Source organism: Dermacentor andersoni, chromosome 7, assembly GCF_023375885.2.
Source record: "Dermacentor andersoni chromosome 7, qqDerAnde1_hic_scaffold, whole genome shotgun sequence".
Lineage (NCBI taxonomy): Eukaryota > Metazoa > Arthropoda > Arachnida > Ixodida > Ixodidae > Dermacentor > Dermacentor andersoni.
Genome location: NC_092820.1, coordinates 112720513 through 112745334, shown reverse-complemented (window position 1 = coordinate 112745334; position 24822 = coordinate 112720513). Strand labels below are relative to the sequence as shown.

The following is a 24822-nucleotide window of genomic DNA, read 5'->3' as shown; positions in this document are numbered from 1 at the left end:
AAGGACAGCCTGGCCTGTCCTGCCAGCTAACCAGGGCCTTGGGTAGACGAACTGCTCGGCTCGTTCGGCACAGAAGGCCAGCTCGGGCAGTTCACGTGGCTGTCGCCTCCGCCCAGACACCGGCCCTTTTTCTTCCTCTTCATCCGCCGCCACCCCACAGCAGTCACGTGCATTCGGCCGCACCATTCAAATAGTCCAAGCTCCTATCACAATATGATCTAATTATGTGGAAGTTACCGCAGTTCCGGAATGAGCAGAACGGCATGTTTCTGTGGTCACTCGGTTAACATGGCACTGCACGGGGTGTCTCGCACCATCCGCGTGAGTGCAAGCTTGCGTGCACTGGCAAGCATACGTGTTTTCTGGGCTTTACTTCCACAAGTTGTAATTGTTATGTATGAAACAGCTATTCTGTAGTCTCGCATCAAAAGCAACTGGACTGTAAAATTCGATACGAGGCATTTATGACTACTTTTATAACTTCTGCAGAGTTGCCTGCTAAATATGAAAAAGTACAACTCTAGTTAGGGGTGTGCAAATGTTCCAAAGGTTTGATTATCAAATATTTTTAATATTTGCATTTGATTGGTGAAATAAATATTGGAAAATGTTTAAATATTCGGTTGCATGCGAGTATTCACATCAAACCGAATATATTGCTGGCTGTGCGGGAGAAAAAAGCAGTTCTTAACATTTGTTTTTATCTAATCTAAAAATATTGGGGCGATCTTGTGCCGAATTTTGTGATGGATTTCGTGTTGCTAGCAAAATTTTGCCTGTAAAGCACACTTAGCCACTAATCTATACTTTGCAGGAAAGCCAGCTTTTCAGTAGCAAGCGGCACAGGTTTGTAGGCAGCGAGGGTGCGCTTTTTTTTTTTGCAGCGCCACTCCTAATTCTGAGCTTATCGCTAGACAGAAAGTGAGTCGCCTGGCATAGGGTCAAATGACCCTGAGTTTATGATCGTTTGATGCGGTATAATTAAGGCACAGGCTGGCGAGGACAGCTAGTGAGAATTACTAAATTTTCCAGGTTAACATGAGCCAAATACGCAATCTTAGTAACGCCTTGCAAGTCGAGTTTTTAACACTGCCAATGTAATTGCAATATTCCAACGTAACAAATTAACCCAACTTGCTAATAAATGCATGTCCATATCGTTATTCAATATTCAAAGCTAAGTATTCTTATTCGATTCGTATTTGAAAATTTTGATATCTGCATACCCCTAAATATGCTTTGCATGTGACTCTTCCATTGTGTGAGCCATACGTAGCCCCTCCTCAAGTTCCCTATTGAGGCCTTGAGCCATCATTTAAATATGTCGCATGGCATTGTGACATATTTTAACAGTAGTTACAGTGCATTGGCAAGAAAGGCAACTGAAAATGACTAACAAGTATCGGGGGAGCTTTTGCCTCGAAGACAAAACAGCTCGCACGAGCGATAGCAGTAAGCACAATCTCTGCGTGTCGCAGTCTTGCGGCTCAGATCCATCAGCTGTACGCAATAGAATGCAGTGGTATGTCTTTCAGCAGGCTGCACGAAAAGAATGTATTATCCGAGAAAACCTCAAGTTGCACTAGACTTGCAGCAACGCTATAGACAAAAAGAAAAGCTGTCACATAAAGCACATTAAGTTGAATAGAAAACCCGACTGTTATACCCGCTAAATTGAAAATATTGAAAATTGAAACAGCCTATTCAAAAACCTGCAAAGCAAGTTTCCCACGGCAACAAGCAGTGGTCAGTGTAGGCACCGTTAACGGACAATGCTGGTTCGATGGTGCGCCATCGCTGTTTTTGGTGTAAAACCGCGTAGTTAAACACATGACTCTGTGGGAACGAAATGGGACCAGTGTTTCAGAGTGCAAGATTCAGGAAGACATAATAAACAGGAAGATATAGACAAGGTTCTGCTGTATAAAAGTGAGTCATAGCACTTCGCAAAGCAGTCATTTGTGCTTGTGCCAGTTTGGGAATGTGCTAAAGCATTTGTGACATGTGTACAGTCTGATCAGGATAGGTCCATCTTGCGAGAGCGGTGAACTAATCGAAAGTGATGGCCAGCCAACACACACCAGAATACTTACGCAATGCCTTCTGGCACTTTGCCCGTTGTGCATGCCAAAGGGACATCCCAAAACTGTGAGAAATGATGAAAATAGCGACGTCAGAACATGTCGCGTAAAACGATGCAGGTTGCACATATGCTGCAAAATGAAGCTCCCCGCCCTGTTCCTCTCCTCTGCAGAGTTGACAGACTTCAAGACTCGCCGCGTGAGCAACTTCCGCAAGAACCTGCTCGAGCTTGTGGAGTTGGAGCTCAAGCATGCCAAGGTACGAGCCACAAGCAAAGGGTGTCTGGTGTTGCCAGCTACTGTGCTGTATTTAATCCTTGAAGCACGATGATTGCCGGAGATGAGCGCCATTTTACTCTTTATCCTTGTGCTGGGGTAGTTCTGCTTTCTTTGGATCAATATTGTTCAACCGTGCTGCACGTAATTCGAGGCATCACTCTGCGCTAAAGCCTGTAGTAAGAGCATTTTGGTTTGTTGGAACCGTTGTTTGTGTGCTTCCCTATTGGAAAAGCGGGTTGCTGCAGAGATGCCAACTGGTTTAACTGCCTGCCTGCAACTAAATGTTCAGTCTGACCAGGGGACGAATTCTGTAACAATTACTTCGACGCTACTATCTCCTTTGTGTGACGTAGTGCTCAACCTGCCGATCAGCTAATCCGAATTTGCTCCACCAGCCAATCGGTGTGTGCCTCACGGCAATACTATCGTCGAAAGCGACCGTCACAGAATATGTCCCTAGCCAGACAGCAATGGTAAAGGGACTCTAAAGAGAAAATTAGATTGAGCGGTATTGGTTTCTACAATTATTAGCCTCTGCAATGTGAGAAAAGGTGCAAAAATGAGTCTGGTGGCGAAGGCTGCCTTGAAGTTCCCACACCAAACACCTTGTCTTCGTGGATTTTGAAGGCATCTGCTAGGGCCTGGTTAATTTTTTCTTCCGGTAAATAAGCATTTTTTTCCTAAAATGCCAAACTGAACTTGCCAAGGCTCCAGAATTTCTACTCGGCTGCAATGGTCCAAATGCAAAACAATAATACTTTGAAATCCGTGACATCACTGACATACTGACGCTAGCGTATCTGCGTGAAATTTACTAGAATTTTAACATTAATTTTCTATAAGCCTGTTGCAGCAAAATCAGCGACAATGTAGTTTTAAAATATGCTTTATCAATGCAAACCGGTTTATTGTTTTGTTTTAGTATTGCTTCAAGCAATACTAAACTCAGTATTCGAAATACTCAGTATTTGAAACTCGGTATTCGAAACTTCAGTATAACGAAATTCTCGATAAGACTAAGCATTTCACTTTTCATAACCTCTTGTCCATAGAACACCACATAATCAGAACCTCAATATAACGAAGTCTGTTTGTAGGAGATTAATGAGAATACTCTGAAATTTTGCTTCCACAGCAAAGGCATGCCAAGACTAAATGGAAACTTCCGTGGACGCAAACGGTCAAATTCTTGAATTACAAATGGCTGCTTGCAAACTCAACTCTCAAATCGCACGTGGCGCTACAAGAGCGACAGCTGAAGTGGAGCCGCATCATGTTCCGTATAAAGTCCTAGCGCGATAAGATCCCATCATGTCCCGCGCACTGTGTGCTTTAGGTGCAAGTGAAAATTTGTGAGGCTGAGACAAGATGGTGGCTTCACGCACGAGTGCCGACTCCCAGTGCAAGTAAAGGGAAAGAAGAGGGGGAGTGAACAAGTGCGCAAGGGTTGGGGAGGAGCGGTAAGTTGGTGTGTGTCATGTGTATCGGCAGTGGCTTCACATGGCTGCAAGCGCGGCCGAGCGCATACGCAGCTAGCACCCTACTTTAGAGGTGATCTGCCAGGTGTGCATGCAAAGACAGTGTGCCATGATGTACCTAAACTGTCTTCCCGCATGTTTAGTATTGAAGGTTGCGTAATCTCAAGTTTTGGTGATCCGTTGGAGCAAGAGGCAGACAAAGCATTCGCTCTCTGCTGCAGGCGCTTTTCCTGGTAGTGTCTTCCCAGTGCGGGCGACACTATTAGCTGCGGGGGGCGGAGGGCACGCGAAAGCGTTGCTGGCTTTGTTTAATTCGTAGCACCTATGTGAAGATATCGTCGACGTAGTGGCATGAAACCCTATCATTTGTTGCAGACTCCCAAATTTATCAAAATGAATTGCTTTCTCATTAAAATTTGCTTTTTTCGATTGCCCGATAATTCACAAAATTCTGCGGCCCCTTCCTTTGCAAGAAAAACTTATCGGTGCCTACTTATTTGCATAAAGGTCAGATTACCATACAGTGAAATTTTGATATAAGGAAACAAATTGTCAATTCTACCTATTTCGGTATATCAAGGTTTAACTGTATAACGAGTTTCTTTCTAAATCTAAATTTCCGGCCTCGAAATGTGCCTTTGTTATATTCAGGTTTGTGACGCAAATATATAGCGCTTTCTTTTTTTCTGCTTGGAGGGTGACGCCGTTCCCACTGACAGTGACAATGACATAGGCAGGGACGAGTAAATTGTTTATGCACTGATCCTTTCACTGTATTTTGCGAAAGCAGTTCGCAGTAACGATGGATACCAATCTGAGTATCTGCTTTCATGTGTCGTTTGCCATTTCTTTGCGGCATCACTTCACGTTATAATAGTATCAAATACTTTTCTTTTTCCTGGAGACTGAAAGTCCGCCCTCTCATTATGTTTGTGGCCACTTTATTTGCATGTAAATGTATGGATCATAATGGATATTTCAAGGGGAATTTTATTTATCCTGTTGTGCCCTGCATTGCAAAAACAGTCTGACTGCATCTGAATGCTGCTAAAAGGCACAACTACTGCTACCAAAGTTGCTTGTGAATTTGATGCTATTAAAAAAACAGCCGAACCTCGCAATACCGAAGGCGTATCGAACACAAAAAATACCTCGGTTGTATCCGATATTCGTCACGAGCATATAGTATTCGCTACACGCCGATATTGGTGAAAAACGCTTCAGATTTATTTGGCTGTATCGAATAATTTCTCGAGTCCTTCTTTGTTGCAACGAGGCTTGACCAAAACATTACCTCTTGCCATGCAGGCGCAGGTTCAGCTGCTCAAGAGCAGCATAGCGCTGCTCAAGAACGAGCCGGTCAAAGTGTGAGAACCCAGGGGCCACCTGCCACTGCCAACCGCAACAACCGGCCCAAGAGTATTTTCCTGTACTATATTTATTTTCCTGTTTCTTTTTTGACACAAGCAGGGACAAGGGGGTCTTTTTTGGGTATGTGAAATAAAAGAGCATTATATTCAGGTTTCCAGCTGTTCGCTTCCTTGACTCTTGATGCCACTGCAAAGAGAAGCTCGCAGATTTGTACCACTTTTGCCAAAGTGGTGCAGGAGTGGTGTTCTAAACTCGCTTACAGAATGAACCTCGATGGCACCTGCTGTGCAGGTGTACGGGCTCTCTGATCGAGGCGAACTAGGGGCAGCTCTGAAGGGGAGCGGTGCTGTGTCCCCCCCCCCACCCCCCCCATTGTATTAATGCAATAGCATTAAAGGGCCCCTCGCCAGGCCTGGCCATTTCGAGCTGACAAGCGGAGAGCATACAGTGCGCGATAACGATTATCTGCACTATGCGCGGCGGAAAGATCTGAAATTTCACAGAATGCAGATTTCCCTTCCCCCTCGCAGCTGTCGTGCTCCAAGCCAGAGGATGACGTACACGTGCTAGTGAGCCTTTGTACACATTTTCGCATTCTGACGTTGCTCATGGTGACACGTGACCTCGAATTATTCAAGGTATCTGTTAATTTAGTTGCAACACGTTGGCGGGCTAGTTGGTTTGAATCTATGATAGAATGTGCAAGCGCTACTGAACGAGGACGTAGAAAGAAGCACACTGTGTCTGTTTCTTTCTACGTCCTCATTCGGTCGTGCTTACACATTGTATCATTGTTAATTTAGTTAGTAAGCGAATATTTACAAGCTTATACGGCTGATAAAGCTACTATCCTTGCTTCGTATAGCTATCTAATAATTTGCTATCACAATCGGTGCTTCGCCTTTCCAGCGAAACTGCGACTTTTTTTTTTTTTGAAGCATGAACTAAATGAAAATAGTCTGTAGCTTCCTTCGCACGCCTCATTTCTCCCCGTTCTTAAAATTGCAGTATGAATAAATTTGAAGGCAGAAATGAAAGTGAAAATTATGCTTCCAAACCACAACATTGAGGAAGGTATCGTTTGATCTTGAAGCCACGTAGCATGGCCTGTGAATTAGCCGCAACCCAAAGGGAAGGAAAGAAAAACACCTAGTGGACAACATGTGAGCATGCCTATGATGCAATGATCGCTAAGGGAGGCCACTCTTGTCCCGCATGCACACAGCGATTCTGCAGTGCCGCTGGACTGCGATCGCAGTGCTGAAACCCACGCGCTCCCATGTTCATGCTCAAGAAGATCAAGATAGTACACGTTTCTCCTCTTGATCCGCCAGCCCCTTTGTTTGGGCATCATTCGGAATTGAGCCCACCTGTGGTGCCTTGCACCTACGGCGAGAGCGCATACCTTGTGTTGCTCCTTTTGAAAACGCTAAGCTGACGAGTGGTCGCTAGTGCTCATACATGGTCATATTTACTACGCCGAGTCACACTTATTGAAGGCCCAAGCCGACAGAGGTTGCCCTGGGAGTGTGCTAGCGCAGCTTCGGCAATGAAGCTTTGTGCCACCACTAGCCCCTTTTTGCACTTTCTGCCATTTCTGTGGGGGGCCCTTCGATACCCGGATCACCCCCGGGATTGTGCGTTTGTGCAGTGCTGGGTGTCGTCAGAGGCAAATAAACGCTTAGGGCAATACTGTATTTTCTTGCGTACACAGTACACCGCTTTAGAAGCCTGAGCACGCAAACAGCAGCGCACTCGTCGTGATGGCCTACGCAGCTCGCCGAACCCGAATCCATGGTGGTCGGTACTCCTGCGAGGTGCCAGAACCCCGCAAGCTGTATGCTCACGTGCATCAGTGCAGTGTGCTGTGCTCCTGTGGCCCTTTTCGCTTAAGTCAAAGTGTAACGTTGACCTCTTGTGTCTAAAAGCGAGACTGGATACTTAGTTCTCATGAGTAAATGTTTTTCTTGTTTCTCTGTTCTGTATCTTCCTGTCTTATTGGATCTTTCATTGGTATTGTTAACTGATATGGGGCACAAGTTTTCAGAATCTCTGGGCTTCTAGGAGGTCGCCGTGGTAAATTTTGTTTTACTGCCTCTTATCTCATCGTAACAGCTATGGAAAGGAGCGCGTGAAGAGGCCTTTTCTACTTTCAGGTGCTGTTGCCTTAGCACGTGTGGTAGATTGAACAGCAGCTTTGACCAAGATCTGCAAGAGAAGCCTGAATGCTACACTTTTTCGCATCGCTCTCCAAAGTACTGCCTCCATGAGTCTGTTTGTGATGTTTCCGTAGCTATGCACATGGTGCTTACATAGTGGACTCAACTGCTGCATCATTGTAAACAAACGACCGCTGTTTCCATCAATGAGCTGTTTCCTCTACATGCTCACAGTAAGAACAGCCACATAACAAGCTCAGCTTGTTGATGGCACTTTTAATTTTCTAGCAATGCCATGGCCAAGCTGGTTTCGTCTTGTTTTGTTCTGCTTTTGGTAGACGGAAGCACAGAATATGTGGGGCAGTGTAAGCAGGAGCTATTTTATTCGGATGCAGGAAGTAACAGAGATTGGCGACCGGGGTCTGTATAAATATAGCCAGAATTTGTGATGATAGTGTGGCAGTATATTAGTAGTGTGTAGAAAGAAATATTAGGAGGGTGGTGGGGGGTCAGTCATACCTCACATCTCTAGAGCTTCCCTGGTGATATACCTGCTTTTAAAGCGAAAGCTTTACTGGCCGCAAACTTGCGATTTCGCCATGGCGGTACTCCGAGGAGGCACATGACATCACAATGCGCGCCTCGCCGCAGATATTTCTTTCTCTCTCACTCCCTAGTCACTATTGTGCATGCGCCACTAGTAGCACCGAGCCACAGGTGTCCGCCGCTGCGCAGCGCCGCGCCTTTCCCGCGCCGCCGTTTGGTATGACATCACACGCGTTCCTCGTCATTGCGCTCGCTTCCGCTCGCTTCGCCAGCTGCGTCGCTTGCCTGAGAACATGTCGGAGGATTGAAAAGGAGAGCTCACGTGTGCTGCAACCACAGCTGAGGTGGCAGTATGGACAGCGACAATTCTGATAAGCGGGAGGAGGCCTGGAATCGACATCGGAACGAGATGAAAACGAATCGCCCAGGAAACAGACGAACAGCGCACCGAACGACTGGCTAAACGCCGCAACATAGCTAGACAACCGGACTAACCTAGACTTGCAATCAAGATTAACCAAGGCTAACCATGCTATGCCTTAGCTTTCGCTATGTATATCCTGGCATGGCCGAGCTAAGCCACTGCCAACTTTTTTTACATCTATTAGAAGGAGGAGGAGGAAGCTGTAGACGGATCTAGCCTTGCAAGGCATTTTGCTATTTCTCCGGCTAAGCACGTTCTTTCAGAAGAGTATTGTTCAGAAGCGCAGCACAAGACGGGTGAACAAGCCAACGTGCACAGTGAAGAGAAACAGGACAAGCCTGCAACCCATGAAACAAGCACTATTACATTTGGTTTCAGCGCCCCTCTTCCTTTTCTTCCCCCCCATTTGTAAAGAAATGTTGGTTGTCGGTCGGAGCTTAGTTGACTCTTCTGGTGATATGTTTACAGTGGATGGTGGGTATGCTCTGGGGCCATGAACACTCTTTATTCCTTGAAAAAGGACTTAAGGAGATGCAAAAGTGATGGGAAGTGCACAGGCTTGGTCAAGTTGATAGTAAAAATGTGGACTGCACACCTTGTAAAAGGAAACAGACTAGCTTACCCACAAAGTTTAATGAGCATCAAAGGCGAAACTAAAACACCACAACAATACATAGAGTGCACTTCTGCTTGGCATACCTTTCACACTCCACATTTCTGGAGGTGCGAGAGACAGTTCACTTTCGGAAAACCCCCATTAAGTTGCCTTCTCGAAGCGGTGCCTTTAGTGCAGCGCTTGTGACACAAGAGGAATGCACAAGTAGTCAACAGTACCTCCACAGCCTCTATCCATTTACATTTACATCCATTTACATTAACGCTACCTCTTAATTCTTCTCCAGTGGCCATATGTCTGTTATCTGAGAAAAGACAAGGCCACTGTTTCACATCTGCCAAAAGACCACACTATCAGCTATTCAGCTGATTTCATAAACCAAGCAGATGGGAAACCGCTTGCAGAGCGTAGCAGACATGGCATTGCAACCTGTCTGCTGTGCAAAGGGGCGTGCTTCTGGTGACAAGCCACCGTAGTCCGATGAGCGACACTGGCCAAATGTGTCGCACACAAGTGTGCCTCGGCTCAGTCCATGTAGTAGAGACGCCTGGAGAGGTCGTCGAGCATCCACTCTATGCCATCCAACAGTCCGTCCATGCCTGTGAATGCGCTGCAGCCAAGCATCTTCCAGTGAAGGCTGTTGATGGCAGAGAGCTCCAGCATCTGCGATTTTGCGGATATGCCTAAATTGAACAGCCATACCTAAATAAAAATTCAAACTCATCTGTGACGACTATCCAAGTATGCTAATAATTGAAATTTGTCATGTATGACGTGTGTACTGCAGCTGGACTCAATTGTAATCATAATTGCCACCACAAAAGCCCACATGCTACCCTCCATTATAACAGTGGATTAACAATTGCAGGACCACACTTCCTTCAAGCAATCTGACTGCAGTACTCAAGAGCCACAGCTTGTGCTTGACACGAAATTTACAAAAGTATGTTGCGATGGGGTCTGTTGCCACCAGCCATGCTACAAGTTAATTCGATGGCGCTTGTCTCTTTAATTAGACGCGAAGACCACAGAAATCCCTGGCCAGAGAACTGCATCCAAACAAGCAGGGGGTGGGGGCTCGCATACCTCGGCAATCTGGTCGGGAGGCACGGCCCCCGGCAGGTCTTGCTTGTTGGCCAGCACCAGCAGGCTGCTCCCGAGCAGTTTCTGCACAGTTGAATGAGAAGTTCCTCGAGGGTTTGCCTCCAGCAACCGACTGATTTTGCCACAACATTATTAACCCAATGCTTAACCACTGCCTCCTTTACTAGATGCCTGTGAAATGGCTCACGCTCCCAGCGGAATGGGCCTGCTCTCGGTTGTGAACAAGTGTTGTGAGGTGGCGTTTACGACTGACACTACTATCACAGGCGGTGCCGATGGCTAGTGACCTAGCATACAGTGTTTACGTGGGTGGTGCCGCGGTTAAACCACGGTCGGAACAATCTTTTGGGTGCACTTTTTAAAGCTTGGTTGTCTGGCTGTAGAATAGCTGTCGCCTGTAATGCCTGCAAATATAGGCTGAGCGAGGATCGAGGTTAATAACCTTTGAGATTGGTGTGCACGCATGATGGGGTATTTCAGAAGCCACGCGAGGTTGTGCCCAGTGGTTCCACCAACCACACGTGGCACTCAGCATGCAACTGACCCTATTTGAGAGTGGAAAATGGAAAGGGCAGGCATCTAGTAAAAGAGGCAATGGTTTAACCAATATCAATACTTGCTGTTCCATGTACACCCTCATGTGCAAAACTAATGGACTCCTCTTTTGAAGGGACACTAAAGAGAAAAATTATTTTAGGTGTGTTAGTAAATTACCCTTCTGCAATTAAAAAATGGCACTGTTACCGTGAGAAGATGCTTGGTAAGCCAGGAAAGATTAAAAAAAATGGAGACAAAAAGTACAATAAAGGAAGGCTGGTTATGATGCTCTTGAAGTTATTGCTTCTCGTGGCACCATGGATTTTGACTGCATCTGCATGGGCCTAAACAAATCTTTTCTTGATAGAAGTGAACCACTAAACGAGCCAAAGGCTGAACTTGGGAAGCTCGAGAACTTTTACTGAACCACAATGGCCGAAATGTGAAGATACTTCGGAAGCCGAGATGCCGCATGACGTACATGCCCGAGGGTGTTGGCTCAAAATTAGAAAAAAAAAAAGCTTCTTTCTCTTGTAATAGTCAACCTACTACCGTGTAATCAACGAAAATCGAGGTTATTGAAAAACACTTTATTAATCTAGACTGATTGCGTTCTTTTAGTGTTCTTTTTAAGGTATCAACCTCTATTTTTGCATCAGCTGGCAAAGATGCTGTTGCTGTTTGTAATTAACCTTTTTCTGCCATATGAGCACACCTTAAACCACCTTAAAGGGGCCCTGAACCACTTGTTATCGAAGTGGAGAAAGGCATTGCAGCAATAATTTGCTGCAAAATGTACTTCAATGCGTTCAGCAGAAGCGGAGTAATTGGCAATCAAACATGACCACCAATGTGCTCCTGTTCCTTCTTCAATGCCTTGCACTGCGAAGGCTACGACGAGGTGATGTGTGCCCACAACACTCGGCCTTCTAAATGCCACCGGGGTGCACAGTTAAAATTTCATTTTGGATGTTGACGCAGACACCACAACTTTTTATTTTGGTACCTACAATGCGCTAAACGTAATCCAAACATGGTTGTCAGCGAGCCACAGTGCACTTAGCCAGTGGACTCATGGTGGCACCCCGCAGTGGTCGCGTATATATGCTACATAGCGGACCACAGCTTCCAATAGCAGCTGCATATGGGAATCCGCTTTATTAAGAAACAAAGTGTCCCGGAGAGAATGAGGAGCCGTTGTCTGTTGAAATGAGAGCATTTGAGAGAAAGGGGACTTCACGATCCGCTTGCGAGCTCCACGCACCGTGTACGACAGCAAAACTTGGCTGAGTTGTTCACAGCAGTGCATGCTACACATGGACTTTGTTATTTCACCCAGCTCGAAGGGTGGTTCAGGGCCTTTTTAAACTAGAATGAACAGCAGCTGCTCGGTCAAGTGACGCCCAATAGTTGTTTCAAGAATGCCAAGGGCTCTGTTACTTTTGCTCCTCACAATATACAGTTTTAGTTCAGCGTGCTTAGCAGAATAGCGAGCGTGAAATGTGCATGTGCAGAACCATAGAAGACCCACAACGTTTATCGTACCCACAATATTTTTATTATTCAACATTATGGCCTTATGGCGCTTTGCATGGTTTATGTTCACACTGTGGCAACATGGCGGCGGTCCCGGCCACCCACTTCAAAGTGAATTTAGTGTTGCTGATGTAGAAGTCACTTCGTTCGCAGCAAATTCGTGTGTAAAATGTGTAAAACAGCTTTTGCTTCGTCTCGAGCTGCTTCGACGACAAAGTATTGTGATAACTTTAAAGAGCTTCCAAGATTGCTTCTAATCTCAAACACTTTGAGGCCTAACAAGAAAAACTTTTGGAATGCCAGTGCCACCTGTCGACAAGATCAAGAGCTAGGCAGGGCAGCTCGTGCCATCCTACCTTGGAGGCCACGAACAGCTGGCTCATCATGTGTTGGCTTGTACTGATTTTGCCACCGATCAGCAGACACAGAAAGTACAAACACAATGCTCTCCCAGCTGTCATTGCACTGTTTCTCGCACTTTTCACATATACGTGCAAAACATAATTGAATAGCATTTCCGGGACCGTAAGCAACGCTATCACATTATACCAAAACTCAATTTTTTGCAGCAACTGCCTTCTCTCACACCACAGCGGAAGATGCTGGCTTCGACGCTAGCAGGCATTGGCAGGCAAACATTGACTGAAAGTACTATTTTGTCCCCAACATGTGACTATACAGTAGCATCAATAGCTACAAGGGCTGCTCTGGACTACTTGAAGATCACCGGAAAAGATGCAATGCTTTAAGGAAACTACAGTTAAACCTTGATATAACGAAGTAGGTAAAATCGGCAATTCGCTTCGTTATATATAAATTTCATTGTGTTGAAATTCGCCCTTTTATGCAAATGAGTACAGTTGCCGATCGATTTTTCTTACACGGAAAGGGACCGCAGAATTTTCCAAATTATCAGACAATCGAAAAAAGCTAATCTGAATGCGAGAACAATTCATTTTTTATTAATTTAGGAGTCGGTGACAAATGATACGGTTTCATGCCACGTCGACGATATCTTCACATAGGCGCTACGAATTAAACGAAGCCAGCAACGCTTTCGCGCGCCCTCTGCCCCCGCCGCTAATAGCATTGCTCGCACTGGGACGACATTATCAGGAAAAGCGCCGCAGCGGGGAGCGAATGCTTCATCTGCCTCTTGCTCCAACAGATCACCAAAACTTGAGATTACGCAACCTTCAATACTAAACATGCGGGAAGACAGCTTACATGATGCCACACTGTCTCGGCATGCACACATGGCAGATTACCTCTAAAGCAGGGTGCGCGGCTGCGTATGTGCTCAGCTGCGCTTGCAGCCATGAGCAGCCACTGCCGATACACGATGCACGCCAACTTACCGCTCCTCCCCACCCCTTGCGCGCTTGTTCGTTCCCCTCCTCTTCTTTCCCTTTTCTCGCGCTGGGAGGCGGCACTCATGCGTGAAGCCACCATCTTTCTTGTCTCACCCTCGCACACTTTCACTCGCACCTAAAGCACACTGTGCGCGGGGCATGATAGGCTCTTATTGCACTTGGACTTTATTTGGAACATGATGCGGCTCCACTTCGGCTTTAAGAGTTGAGTTTGCAAGCAGTCCCTTGTAATTCAATAATTTGAGCATTTGCGTTTGTAGAAGTTTCCATTTATTGTCTCAGCATGCCCTTGCTGCGGAAGCAAAATTTCAGTATATTCTCATTAATCGCATACAAACAGACTTCGTTATATTGAGGTTCTGATTATATGGTGTTCTATGGACAACAGGTTATGAAAAGTGAAATGCTTCATTATATCGAGAATTTTGTTATATTGAAGTTCCTTATATCGAGGTTTAACTGGACTGTGTCAGTGTATATATGCATCCCTTCTTCCTGTCCTCATGATCATCTTTAATCACTCTGTCCTGTCCCCCTTTCCTTTTCCCTTGTGCAGTGTAGCAGGCCGGAGCATGCTAGCTTAGGCCAACCTCTCTGCCTCTCTAATAAATTATCTCTCTCTATATATATATATTTGCACAGTTAGTTTGCAAAATGATAAGGCTATTTCCTTGAACCCTCCTATTACGCTAATGTTAAAGGGACTGACTATCAGGTACCCATTGTTTTTAGTGCAATGGAAAGCTTACCAGTCACAGTGTCCAATCACGCAGTGATAACATGAAAAATGCCATAGAACATTTCGTATCAGAATTTTTCTATATGCAGTGAGAATCTAGTCATTCACTCGAAGCATGCTGGAGGCAGTGATAGGTGAATGCAATAGATGATATGCCAGCATTTGTGGGAGGCAGACCAAGTCGACAAGTGTGGCCATAGTTGTAAGTATTATTTTGTCACGTCAATGTTCCTGTGATTCATGTTATTTATCAATAATAGCTATGTGCTTTCGTGATTTCCTGTTCAGCAGCTTTGGTCATTAACAAGTCAGGGGTGTTTTTTAGCCAAGGCAAGTTAAGTTCTCGAAAGCGAAATAGCGCTTTTAAATGTGATACACAGTTCAGTGTGTTGCCACAGCCAGGTGTGCGATTCTGATTTTCCAAGCATGTTGTCTCTCAAAGACCTAAGCGAGCTGGAAGGATTTTAGCTTGCATGCATGCTCAGAATGTGTGCCGCTATGCACTAAGGGTCACGAAAGCACAACTGTGTAATAATATACAAACTGTAATTTTAAGCAATAAGTATGCGGTACTGGATAACAGCCGACTTAGTGATCTCAAGTATTACAGTTGAAGTACCAAGGCTTCAGCGCCAGTTCGTGGTTTTTTGCGGCTTTCATTGCGAATTTGAAATTATAATTCCTACATAAGTTGCGAATTGCGTGCTCGATTCCATCACTATAAATCATGGTCTTTTCATTTTTTATCAAACTCTCGGAACACATTCTGGCCAGTTGTCAGTCCCTTTAAACTAAAACTCTCTTATTACCTTACTACAGGCTTTCTAGGCTGGAAGGAAGATTACAATTTAAAGGCGAAACATGTATGTCGCTTTCACGCTTCAACCCTTCGTAGCACAAATTTTGTTTTTGAAGAATTAATATATTCTGCATCTCAGTGAAAGGAACAGAGGGAAAAGATAAAAATGTTTAAGTGAATTTATTGGCAGTATACTGATGCTTTGTGCCACAAAGCCTGCAGAGCGTACAGAGCTAAAGGCACTCAATATTTCTAAACTTGCATTCATAAAATTTGTGAAGAATGGCTGCAAACTACATAAGGATACTGTAGTTACACTCTTAACACTGTGCAACATGCCTCAGGTGGCGTGCTCTACAGACGGGGCAGGAAAGCCTGATCTCAGCATGCCCCAGTGTCTAGACACAAGAGGAATTTCACTTTTTCTGGCCTTTTACAGGCACCGGGTAGATACAGTGCAGTGAATGCAACATCAATAAGAATTCAAGCAAGCAAAGCAATGCGAACAAATGCTTGACACACAAAAGTATTCACCAATTAGTGCAATGTTCACCTACACCTATAGCGGCATCATTGTACTGTTACGGTCTAGTGCATCCCAGCACTTTACAGCATGGCATATTAACATCAGCATTTATGATTTCAGTCACAAAATGGTCCAACTTCACAAACAAATGCATGAACAACCTGTTCCGCCAAGCCTTCCACATCTTTCCTGATTTACAAAAAAGAAGAAGCGTTTGTAAACGTACACTGTGAAGCCTGTCGCACAGCAAATATATCAGCACGGAAATGCCAGAGAGAGGGGCTCACCTCCTCACAGGTGAGCGTCCGAAGTTCCCGGTGGCAGTCCCCCAGGCGCCGTCGGTCGGCACTGTCCACCACCCAGATGATCGCGTCGGTGCTCTCGAAGTAGTTCCGCCAGTATCCCCGCAAGGACTTCTGGCCACCCACGTCCCACATATTCAGCCGGAACCTGCAGCCACCGCATGACACTGCCACGTGTTACCACTTCCGTCACTTGAGAAAGATACTTCAATACGTGATCCACCCCAAGTCCAACAGGTAATCAACTGTAGCGTGGGTGAACAAGAGATGCCTCAGTCTGGCACCAGTGAAGCAACTCAACTTCGTCAGGGCAGTTTCAGCAAGGTGCATGTTTGTTGTGCTCATTCATTCCTTTTCCTACTGGCACATTTTACTCTTAATACTTTGGTTGCTGGTTATTCAATTCAATTCAATTCCTACCCGCCCCACTGGCCCAGTGGCTATGGCACTGTACAGGCATGGCCACTGCTAGTGGGAACACAAAGCCCATGGCATTGCTGCGTGGGGTGCCCTGCCACCAGCGTCTCATGAAGTCTTGCGGCGAAGGCGTAATCAAAGCGACTGGCGAAAGGCCTGGGGAGTCGTCTGCCAAGACTTCATGAGACGCCAGCCATGGCGCTTGATGCCACGAGCTCACGCGTTTCCACTAGCAGTGGCCGTGCCTGCACTGCTAAGCTCAAGGTTGCAGGTTGGACCCCAGCTACAGCAGCTGCATTCCAATGGGAACAGAATGTCAAATCCCTCCCATACCATTTTCACGTTGGCATTTATCTTGGGTAGGGCCAGGCTTGTGCATTGGCGGCCAGACGAGCATACTCATGCAAAGCATTTAAATGGTATAACTGGATACCTTTTGATGCAGATAACTTTATCTTTACATTGCTGGAACTAGATTATTCCACTGCCCAAGCCATGTCTCTTCGCGTTTTCTGTTTTTGAGGTAAACCCGCCAAATTGACACCATTTGCTCACATGTCTGAGTTCGTTCCTGCTTTTCGTCACCCTTTCAATCGCCTTCACCACAATAAATATTTCCTCTTTTTGAACATGTCCAGTTCCCTCATTCTCAACCTACACTGTTCCATACCCGTTTATGCGCCTTGCCCTTGGAGGGACAGTTAGCTACTCATATAAATGTTGCTGAGGAAAGCAGTTGTTCCTTCAACAAGTACAAGTCCTTTTCTCAGAACAATGGCTGCAGCCTGAGGCACCCCTTGTTCGTCCACTGTTGATTGCTTCAAGTCACCATCTCCATGTCAACTCTTTGTCCTGCTTAACCAAACATGTGGCACACTGAACTTGAGTGTTGACATGTAGATGTGGCTTTCTAGAACTGAGATGTCACTGACCAGAGTTGAAACAAAATGATGTTGCAGGATTCATATGGATCCCTTGTTCACAACTGCTTGAGCTCCTCATAGACATTTCTCAAAGTTTTTAGGTAATGTCACCTTTTTCAGTAAGCTTTAGAGCAATGCAGCTTTTGCTGCTTTTATTATCATTCTTCTAACGCCTCGGTGGCACAGCATGGCTTAAGTTGGTTTTGCGCCAATAAGCCTGATTTAACCGATCGACCGACCCGCCAAGCCAAGCCAAGCCAGCCAACCGGCCGGCCGGTTTGGCTTGGTGGGTCAGCCGGTCGGTCCCTTGAAGGAAACAATTAGTATTCATACCAAGAGAACTTGAGCACATCATCAACTTCATAGTGAAGCAGTGCTTGACGTCATGCGTTGTGCAGACTTATACCGATAAAAAAGTCACTGTGGAGGACTTAGGGTTGAAACTGACCTGATCAGTAGCAAAATACTAACTTCTGTGTTTCTTTTACCAGTGGACTGCACTGTGCATAATAAGGGAAAAAGGAATGCTTACCCTCGGTGTTCAAGGGTTTTGATGTTGAAGCCAAGTGTGGGGGACACTTCCGACGTATCCTCCCCGTTGAGCCTCTTAAGCAGCGTTGTCTTGCCCGCATTGTCAAGCCCTCTGGGGTAATCGTGCTAAGGCAAATCATCAGCTCTCTAGCACAAGTTGCAAGCACACACATTTCAAGAGCATTGCTGTGGTGCGTTTTCAAGACGGTTGCAAGTACACTGTAAACCAAAGTGGAGAGCCCTGGAGGAACGCAATGTGTTCATAGTGCTGGTTCCACGGATCGTATGAATGTTATGCAAGTTGCAAGATTTCGAGAAGCCTATCAACAATTTTTTAACAAAATTAAACAAGCATGCATGAAATTATGTGATTAGAAAGCTTCTTAAAGCTAAAAAAAATTAAATTTTTTGGTTTTACTTGCTAGAATCATGATCTGATTACGAGGCAGGCCATAGTTGGGGGCTCCAGATTATTAATTTTGACCACCTGGTGTTCTCTTACGGTGCACCTAAATTTAAGCACACAAATGTTTTTGCATTTTGCCTCCATCAAAATGCAGCAGCCATGGCTGGGACTGAACCCACAACCTCAAGCTCAGTACAGGCCTGACTGATCGTGGTGCGGAGGCACACCAACACTACAACACATCACATGGGATTGTGTATCACACCCGTTTGATATAGCACACCACACAATGGAGCAATGAGAGGCACAGCTAACCAGCTCAGACCTGGCGGGACAACAGTCCTTCATAAGACAGGTCAAGTGGATCAAAGGGGCTCTGACCATTACACGAAAATACTTTTAAGCAATAAAACTTTCTCTCTCTCTCAAGCTCAGTAGTTCAATGATATAGCTATTTGGCTACCGTCATCGGTCACTTTATATAAAGCACCTGTAGTGACAACCAATTGAACAACAGCAGTCAAGCCCCAAAGTTTGGTCACCAAGCAAATGGTAATCTTCTGTATGTCTGCAAGTGACTATTTGTAACTCCAGAATCTGTTACTTGTACTGGCAACACTGTGCAAATAAACAAAGGTGGCTATGACATCCAGGTTCCCGGAGGCTCTTTCACTTGATGCTGTGCTCAAGTTTCTCATTTCCGGTGTCGAAACGGAGTGTTTCATCGAAGCCGATAGGGTCCTTGCTGCTGATTTACTCATTTCAATTGGCCTCAACGATTTCAGCAATGAAACCACAGAAACCATTGCGCTTCGCGTGCAAATGTCCGGCCTGCTTGGCGAGCCGCATCAGTCTTTTTTAAGGACAAAGAGCCTTTCAAGCAAGCCGGAGGTTAAAAATTATCTGGGTCCGATGTACTGTGGCAATCGACGTAAGCGAAGATTTCTGTGCTATTTGCTTTGATTGATGATAATTAGCTGTGATGCTGATGACAAATGCTTCATTTGTTCAGCGTTTAGCGCAATACGAGAGTGGTGAGTTGATGGTAAACATTATTTTGCGTGCATCACAGCTGTTTGTCTGCGTAGTATACAGAACACACATTAAGACATGTTTGCTTGAGGCGTTGTGCACCATTGTTGATAACCCCCGAGAAGGTTAGTGTTGTCATTGCCTGACATGGCAAATCACATCGTGGCAGAAGTGTTAAACTTTACTTGAATTACGTGGCAAAAACCACAATCAGATTATGAGGCACACCATAGTGGCAGATTACGGATTAGTTTTGACCCCCTGGGGTTCTTTAATGAGCACATAAACCTACGTACATGAAAGTTGTTGTATTTCGCCTCTGTTGAATTGTGGCTGTCATGGTCAGGATCGAGCCCATGACCTCAAGCAATGCCACAGCCACACAGCTACCATGGTGGGCACAGAAGTGTGGAATTTAAGTGCAATGCCTAGACTGTATGGTTTTACCATGTCGCCTATACACTATGCTGCTTTAATGCGGCTTTGAGTCTGCACACCGTGCGTCAGTTGTCCGATTGACAAATTTGCATGGTGTTTATTTTTCAGAAATGGCAGAAACGCAGAGTACCATACTGTGAACTTAATATTATTCAGTCTGTCTGTAACCGCTGTCATGTCTAGTAGTAATTAGGGTGCCTCGAAGCGCACACACGAGGCACCTTAGCAGTAGCGTTTCCTTGCTTTCTCACGTCGCCTTTCCCCTCTTCTGCGTTGTCGCCCATGTACGCAAGCGAAGAGTGCCAAGGCTGTTGTTCACTCGTTTTGTGGCTACGTTGCTTCTACCCATTCTCTGCCTTACCTCCTCTCCACCATTCTATATATTTTCCCTCTGGACGGTTACACTTTAGTAGAAAGTTAAGCGCTGCAGTTTCTGCGATGCTTTTGCGGGGGGGGGCAGGGGGGGGTCATGGATAATTACAGCCAACAAGACAGTATCGTGGCGACACCCAGGGAGCTCCAGAGGGCATTGTGCACATGTGACGCGGTGTAAAGGAGTTTCTCACGTTGCCTTTCTTCTCTGCCACCCTCCTGCCATGCACGTGCACGCTCTGAACCACATCCTGTTGTGGCGTGTAAGGCAGCAACAGCACTGGAAAAGTTGAAGGAAGAGGCAAAGAAAGCTTTTAAAGCATCGCTTTAAGGGAAATGCTAGTACGTAGCGGGCCTCCAAAAGATGCAAGCATTCGTTTGCGGTGTTCCTCCACTGCTACAAGTACAATGCTTTACTGTTTTTGACCTTCATAGGCAACTCGGCATTGTGACTCCCGTTGCAGTATATATCACACAGCATCCCACATCATATTGACATGTGTACTTGTTTATTTTCATCGGGCGACCACGTTTCACCACCTAACCAATGTTATCGCACAGCGCAGGACGCGCTTGCATGTATCGGAAGTTTCTGGAATGTTATCAATGGTTCCATCTGCTGTCTGTCACCGAACCTTGTGTAATCTGATTGCATGTATGCGCGACGCGAATAGTGTAGCACTTTGTGGAAGACACGCAGTTTCCAGCGATTACTCTGGAACGTTTGACGACTGGTGTATAAAAGCCGACAGCTTGAGCCGCAGATCAGATTTTTGACGATCAACGACTGTGTTTGCTGTTTTCGTTGAGCTTTGAGTGTAGCCTGTTTTTGTGGGCACAGGTTCGCCCAATAAAGTTAGCTTCGCCATTCACAGTTTTGTTGCTGTGTCCTCAACTGTCACTACCACGTGACAATATAGGCAGTAGCTTCTGTAGTGCTTTCAGAAGGTAAATACAGATAACGTGCACCAATAGAACAAGAACCACTAAAAAGAACTAAAACCTTTTATGTTACCTGGTCAGTTTGTCTTGGGATAAAAACAAATTAGAGTTCCATTTGTGAGTCAGGGTGCACCTTTCTGTTTATAGTGAACTGATCCGTGTGATAGGTAGTCCGTGTCTGATGAATGGTGCTTGATCGTGCTTGCAGTGCACAGTGTTTGAGTTAAGGTGCAGGCTTGGGAACACAGCAGACACCCGTCACCCACAGGAATTCTCAAACAGGTGAAACGCGAGAACTAAATAACCAATCGGACCAAGTTGCATTTCTTCCAACAGGTCTCCCAAATTTAGCAAGGGCTTTCTTTCGGCAATGTCACTTGTATTAGTGTAAACGCATGACTTGGAAATGAAGCAAATGAGTTGTAATGGAATTTGGCTGTGTGCAAAGTGTCAGAGGACAAACTAGCGGTGATGTGGCCAGGCTGAATGCTCCAAATCTAGGAACGAGTGCTGTTTGCAATTGCTTCTAAATTTCTTGCGAGAAAATAAATTGACAACTCACCGTGCTGAATGAGAGAACAGCACCTTCTGTTTGTACCACTAAACTAAAGCATGCTATCAAAACAATATGCTGCCTCGTTACATAACATGTGTCTTCATAAACTTTAGACCTTCCGAGCTGGTTATAATTCCTACTACCAGTGCCTGTGGACAAAAGTATATGAGCGAGAACTAGTGCTGGGGCAGAACTTTTACATTTGGGAAATGATGAATTGCTGTCTCCACCGTGATGACACGCCATAATGGTACACAGAAACATTCTTTCGACATCCGTTTTTCTTCTTTTTCAGGCTTGTACGTGGCGGCATCACGACGATTTGAGAACCACGAAGCAATAATGCAGTACATGCTGTAATCTGAGAACTGGCGGCTGAACCTACAGGTAGATCAGCTGGTTCTCGGCACGGCTGCTAGGAAGTGAGCTAAATTTAGTTGGAATCGTGAAGTGGCAAGTTGTGCTAACAAAGATCAATGACAGCTTGCCTTCTCTCTGTCTCTCTTGCGAGGCTTCTTACACTATTTTCAGCACCGACATCAATGGTAAATGTTGAGAGGGTATAAGAGAACAACATCAATTAAATATTCCTGCATTTCATTCCTGATGCTCACAGCTGTGATTATAGAAGGGCTCGCATGGCTCCACCCTTCCAAGCCCACAATGATGTGCAAACCTGTCTCACCACATATGGTTATGTGTGGAGCTCACAGATCACTATCAAAGGGGTATTCCACAAGGCTGTCATGCGTGTTGATGAAGTTAAGGGTGCTGAAGCAAGTTTCCTTCATTTCCGAGGAAATATTTTTGAAGTTGAGACACTTGCCAGGTATGGAGCCAAGGTGAGCCAGAGAAAGCGAGCACACTAACCTAAAGCTTCCCCTAGTGAGTGACCTTGTAAGTATCTGTTCCAATGTTATGGTGTCATATGTGTAGAGGGAAACACCCTCCATGCACTCATAGCAAGTACTACAAAAACCAAAGCACCAATAAAGCATACAGGGTTCGCGTGCTTCACACTCCTTTGCATACAATCCCTCCCTAAGATAAATACAAGATGTGACACGAGATGAAGTAGTAAAGGAATTGCATGCCCTCTACTGATACAGTAAAGACCCTTTTAGCCGTGATGTGGCAACAGTGGGTTAATGAGAGCAGCGTGTTATTGAGCCCAGAAAGCTTCCAGTGCCTTGTATTAGGTACCGGAAGATGCCCACGAAAAATAAGTGTTTTGTCCTGTAGGTGGATCTTGATGTGTTCAAATATAATACAGATGTCACTCAGCACACTTTCAATCGCCATTGGCTCCTTTACCCAAGCTGCGGGAGGCAGCCAATGGCAATCGATGATTTCGATTCGGATCAGATTCGATCGTGTTTAAAGTAGCCATGTGAACCTGCACAAAAAAATGTTTCGCAGGTGTTGAGCTGGTATGTGTACGTAGATGGCTTGTGTACTTAGCAGCAAAATTCACTTATGAAACTATGTTTTACCTGCGTAGAAAAAGCTGCACCAGCTGGAGTGTTGTAAATATTTGCCAGCGATTGTTATTTGTACTGTCCTTGTTACCTGCTGAATTTAGGAGGCTGTTCCAGAGGGCAAAACCAGAATCTTTTGAGGCCTGCATGCGTAAACATAAAAAGGACTTAAAGCTGTTGCAAATCACAGACATCCTAAAGTATGGCACACCAAAGATAATGCAAGGTTATTGAAAATGGAGCCAGTCGTGCACAAAGAAGTGAAGGTACACCTTCACTTCTTTCTTTTTGGTATACTGAAATTACTTCATTTTGCTTTCAAGGCTTTCTATGCCTACGGGACCTTGAGAACGCGTGACACTTGCCGTGTTAGAAAAGATGTGTCTGCCAGCCCATAACATGCTCAATGAAGTTCTGGCGCCGCGTACTCTTTAGCACACACGATGACGAGCTACTACAGAAAGACGGCCAAAAATCACATCATGTGCATGCTAGGGTAGCAGCGTGACTATCGCCTCCAAAGCAGGCGAAGAAGATGGGCCCACAAGTTGGTAGCGCGAGAATAGAACACGCTGGCGCGCTCGACCTGAGCGGCCGCGGTGTTGGGCGCTCACGAGCTCACGCTGCACCATCACTGGCCGGCTTAAATAAACCGTGGCTACGGCAGCTTCCTCTTCGTGCCGCCTCCCACTCTAGCTTCCAGAGCACTCAAATTTACGGCAACAATTGTAAAAAAAAAAAAAAAAAAAGAAGGGCACCGTACGCGCTCATTTTCGGTGAAAAAACTAGGAATGCGTAGCAGAACTAAGAGCCTCAAAATTAATTTAGTCCTGGGGTTTTACGTGCAAAAACCACGCGCTGCTTATAATTAGGCACGCCGTAGTGGGGGACTGCGGATTGATTTCGATCGCCTGGGCTTCTTTAAAGTGTACCTGAACTCTAGGCACACGAGCGCTTTTGCATTTCGGCCTCATCGGACTGCGGCCGCCTCGGCCGGGATCGAACCCGCCTCCTCGAGCTCATTAGCGCAGCATGACACTCCACAGAAATAACAAGGATGGTCGACATAAGCATGCGAACACTGAATATTCATGTGGTTACACTTGCTGAGAGTTCTGCCTCGCAAATAAACGCGATTAGTGCATAGCTGATCCAGGATTTCCCTGCATGCTTGGAATAGGTAATGGCGCAATGATTTTAGCTCGGTTAAGTGTCAGTCCAGTTGCACTCTGCATCACGAGTGATGTCTCGTGAGGTATAAAGGATACAGGATAAGGACTCGAATCTCCTTCTCCTTGCGCTTCAACTTCTTGAGAATGGTGTGCAGTCCCATTGTCGAGGAGTCGCAGGCCAATATCAGTGGGCGCAATGCCGGTACCGAACGTTGGGTACCGACCTGTCAAACGCGGTGAACAAGATGCCCGGTCTCCCACAGCTGTTCTTCTACTACAGGATTGCGGGTTCACCAGTCCGTAAAGAGCACCGATGCACAAGAAGTCGCCGCCGTAAGCAACGCACTGAGCTAGGGTGGCACCTGCGGTTGCACGTTACTAGACTAGACGGGGCAGTACGCAACTTCGCGGGCGTGCCGGTTGTACGACATTCTGGCTTTTTGCGAGTCGAAGGGCCACTACGTGCTAATCACACCATTACGGGAACAAACGGCGAGCAATATTTTGCACTCAAGTTGCGCGTTGGGCACCGTCACAAGGAAACGGTGGGCGTAAAAACGTGCAAGTTTTAGTGGGCGCAAGTGAAGGCGCAAAGGTGAAACAAAAACCAAACGCAAACTTTAATAAAGTCGGATTGGATTGGATTGAACCAAATGTGTGTGGTGTTGATGATGATAAAAAGTTT

The 24822-nt window shown here is 45.7% G+C and overlaps 2 protein-coding genes across 4 annotated transcripts in view; one reads left to right on the top strand and one right to left on the bottom strand.

Annotated features, from left to right (window-relative positions):
• The window catches only part of Snx6 (sorting nexin 6), a 39896-nt gene extending 34534 nt beyond the window's left edge, over positions 1-5362 (top strand). For all 3 annotated transcript variants that reach the window (XM_050181175.3, XM_050181176.3, XM_055072521.2), the window contains exons 12-13: positions 2255-2340; positions 5147-5362. In XM_050181175.3, the coding sequence (XP_050037132.1) occupies positions 2255-2340; positions 5147-5209 (149 nt within the window). In that variant the 3' untranslated portion in view covers positions 5210-5362. The remainder of the gene's footprint in view (positions 1-2254; positions 2341-5146) is intronic.
• A 3590-nt stretch (positions 5363-8952) lies between these two features.
• Arl2 (ADP ribosylation factor-like 2) lies at positions 8953-24763 on the bottom strand. The gene is made up of 5 exons (XM_050181177.3): positions 24234-24763; positions 17743-17853; positions 15856-16018; positions 10041-10121; positions 8953-9617 (listed from the first exon to the last, which is right to left on the bottom strand). Exons 1-5 carry the CDS (start codon positions 24296-24298, stop codon positions 9480-9482), a joined length of 558 nt encoding a protein of 185 aa, XP_050037134.1. The 5' UTR covers positions 24299-24763; the 3' UTR covers positions 8953-9479.
• Between the last annotated feature and the right edge of the window lie 59 nt (positions 24764-24822).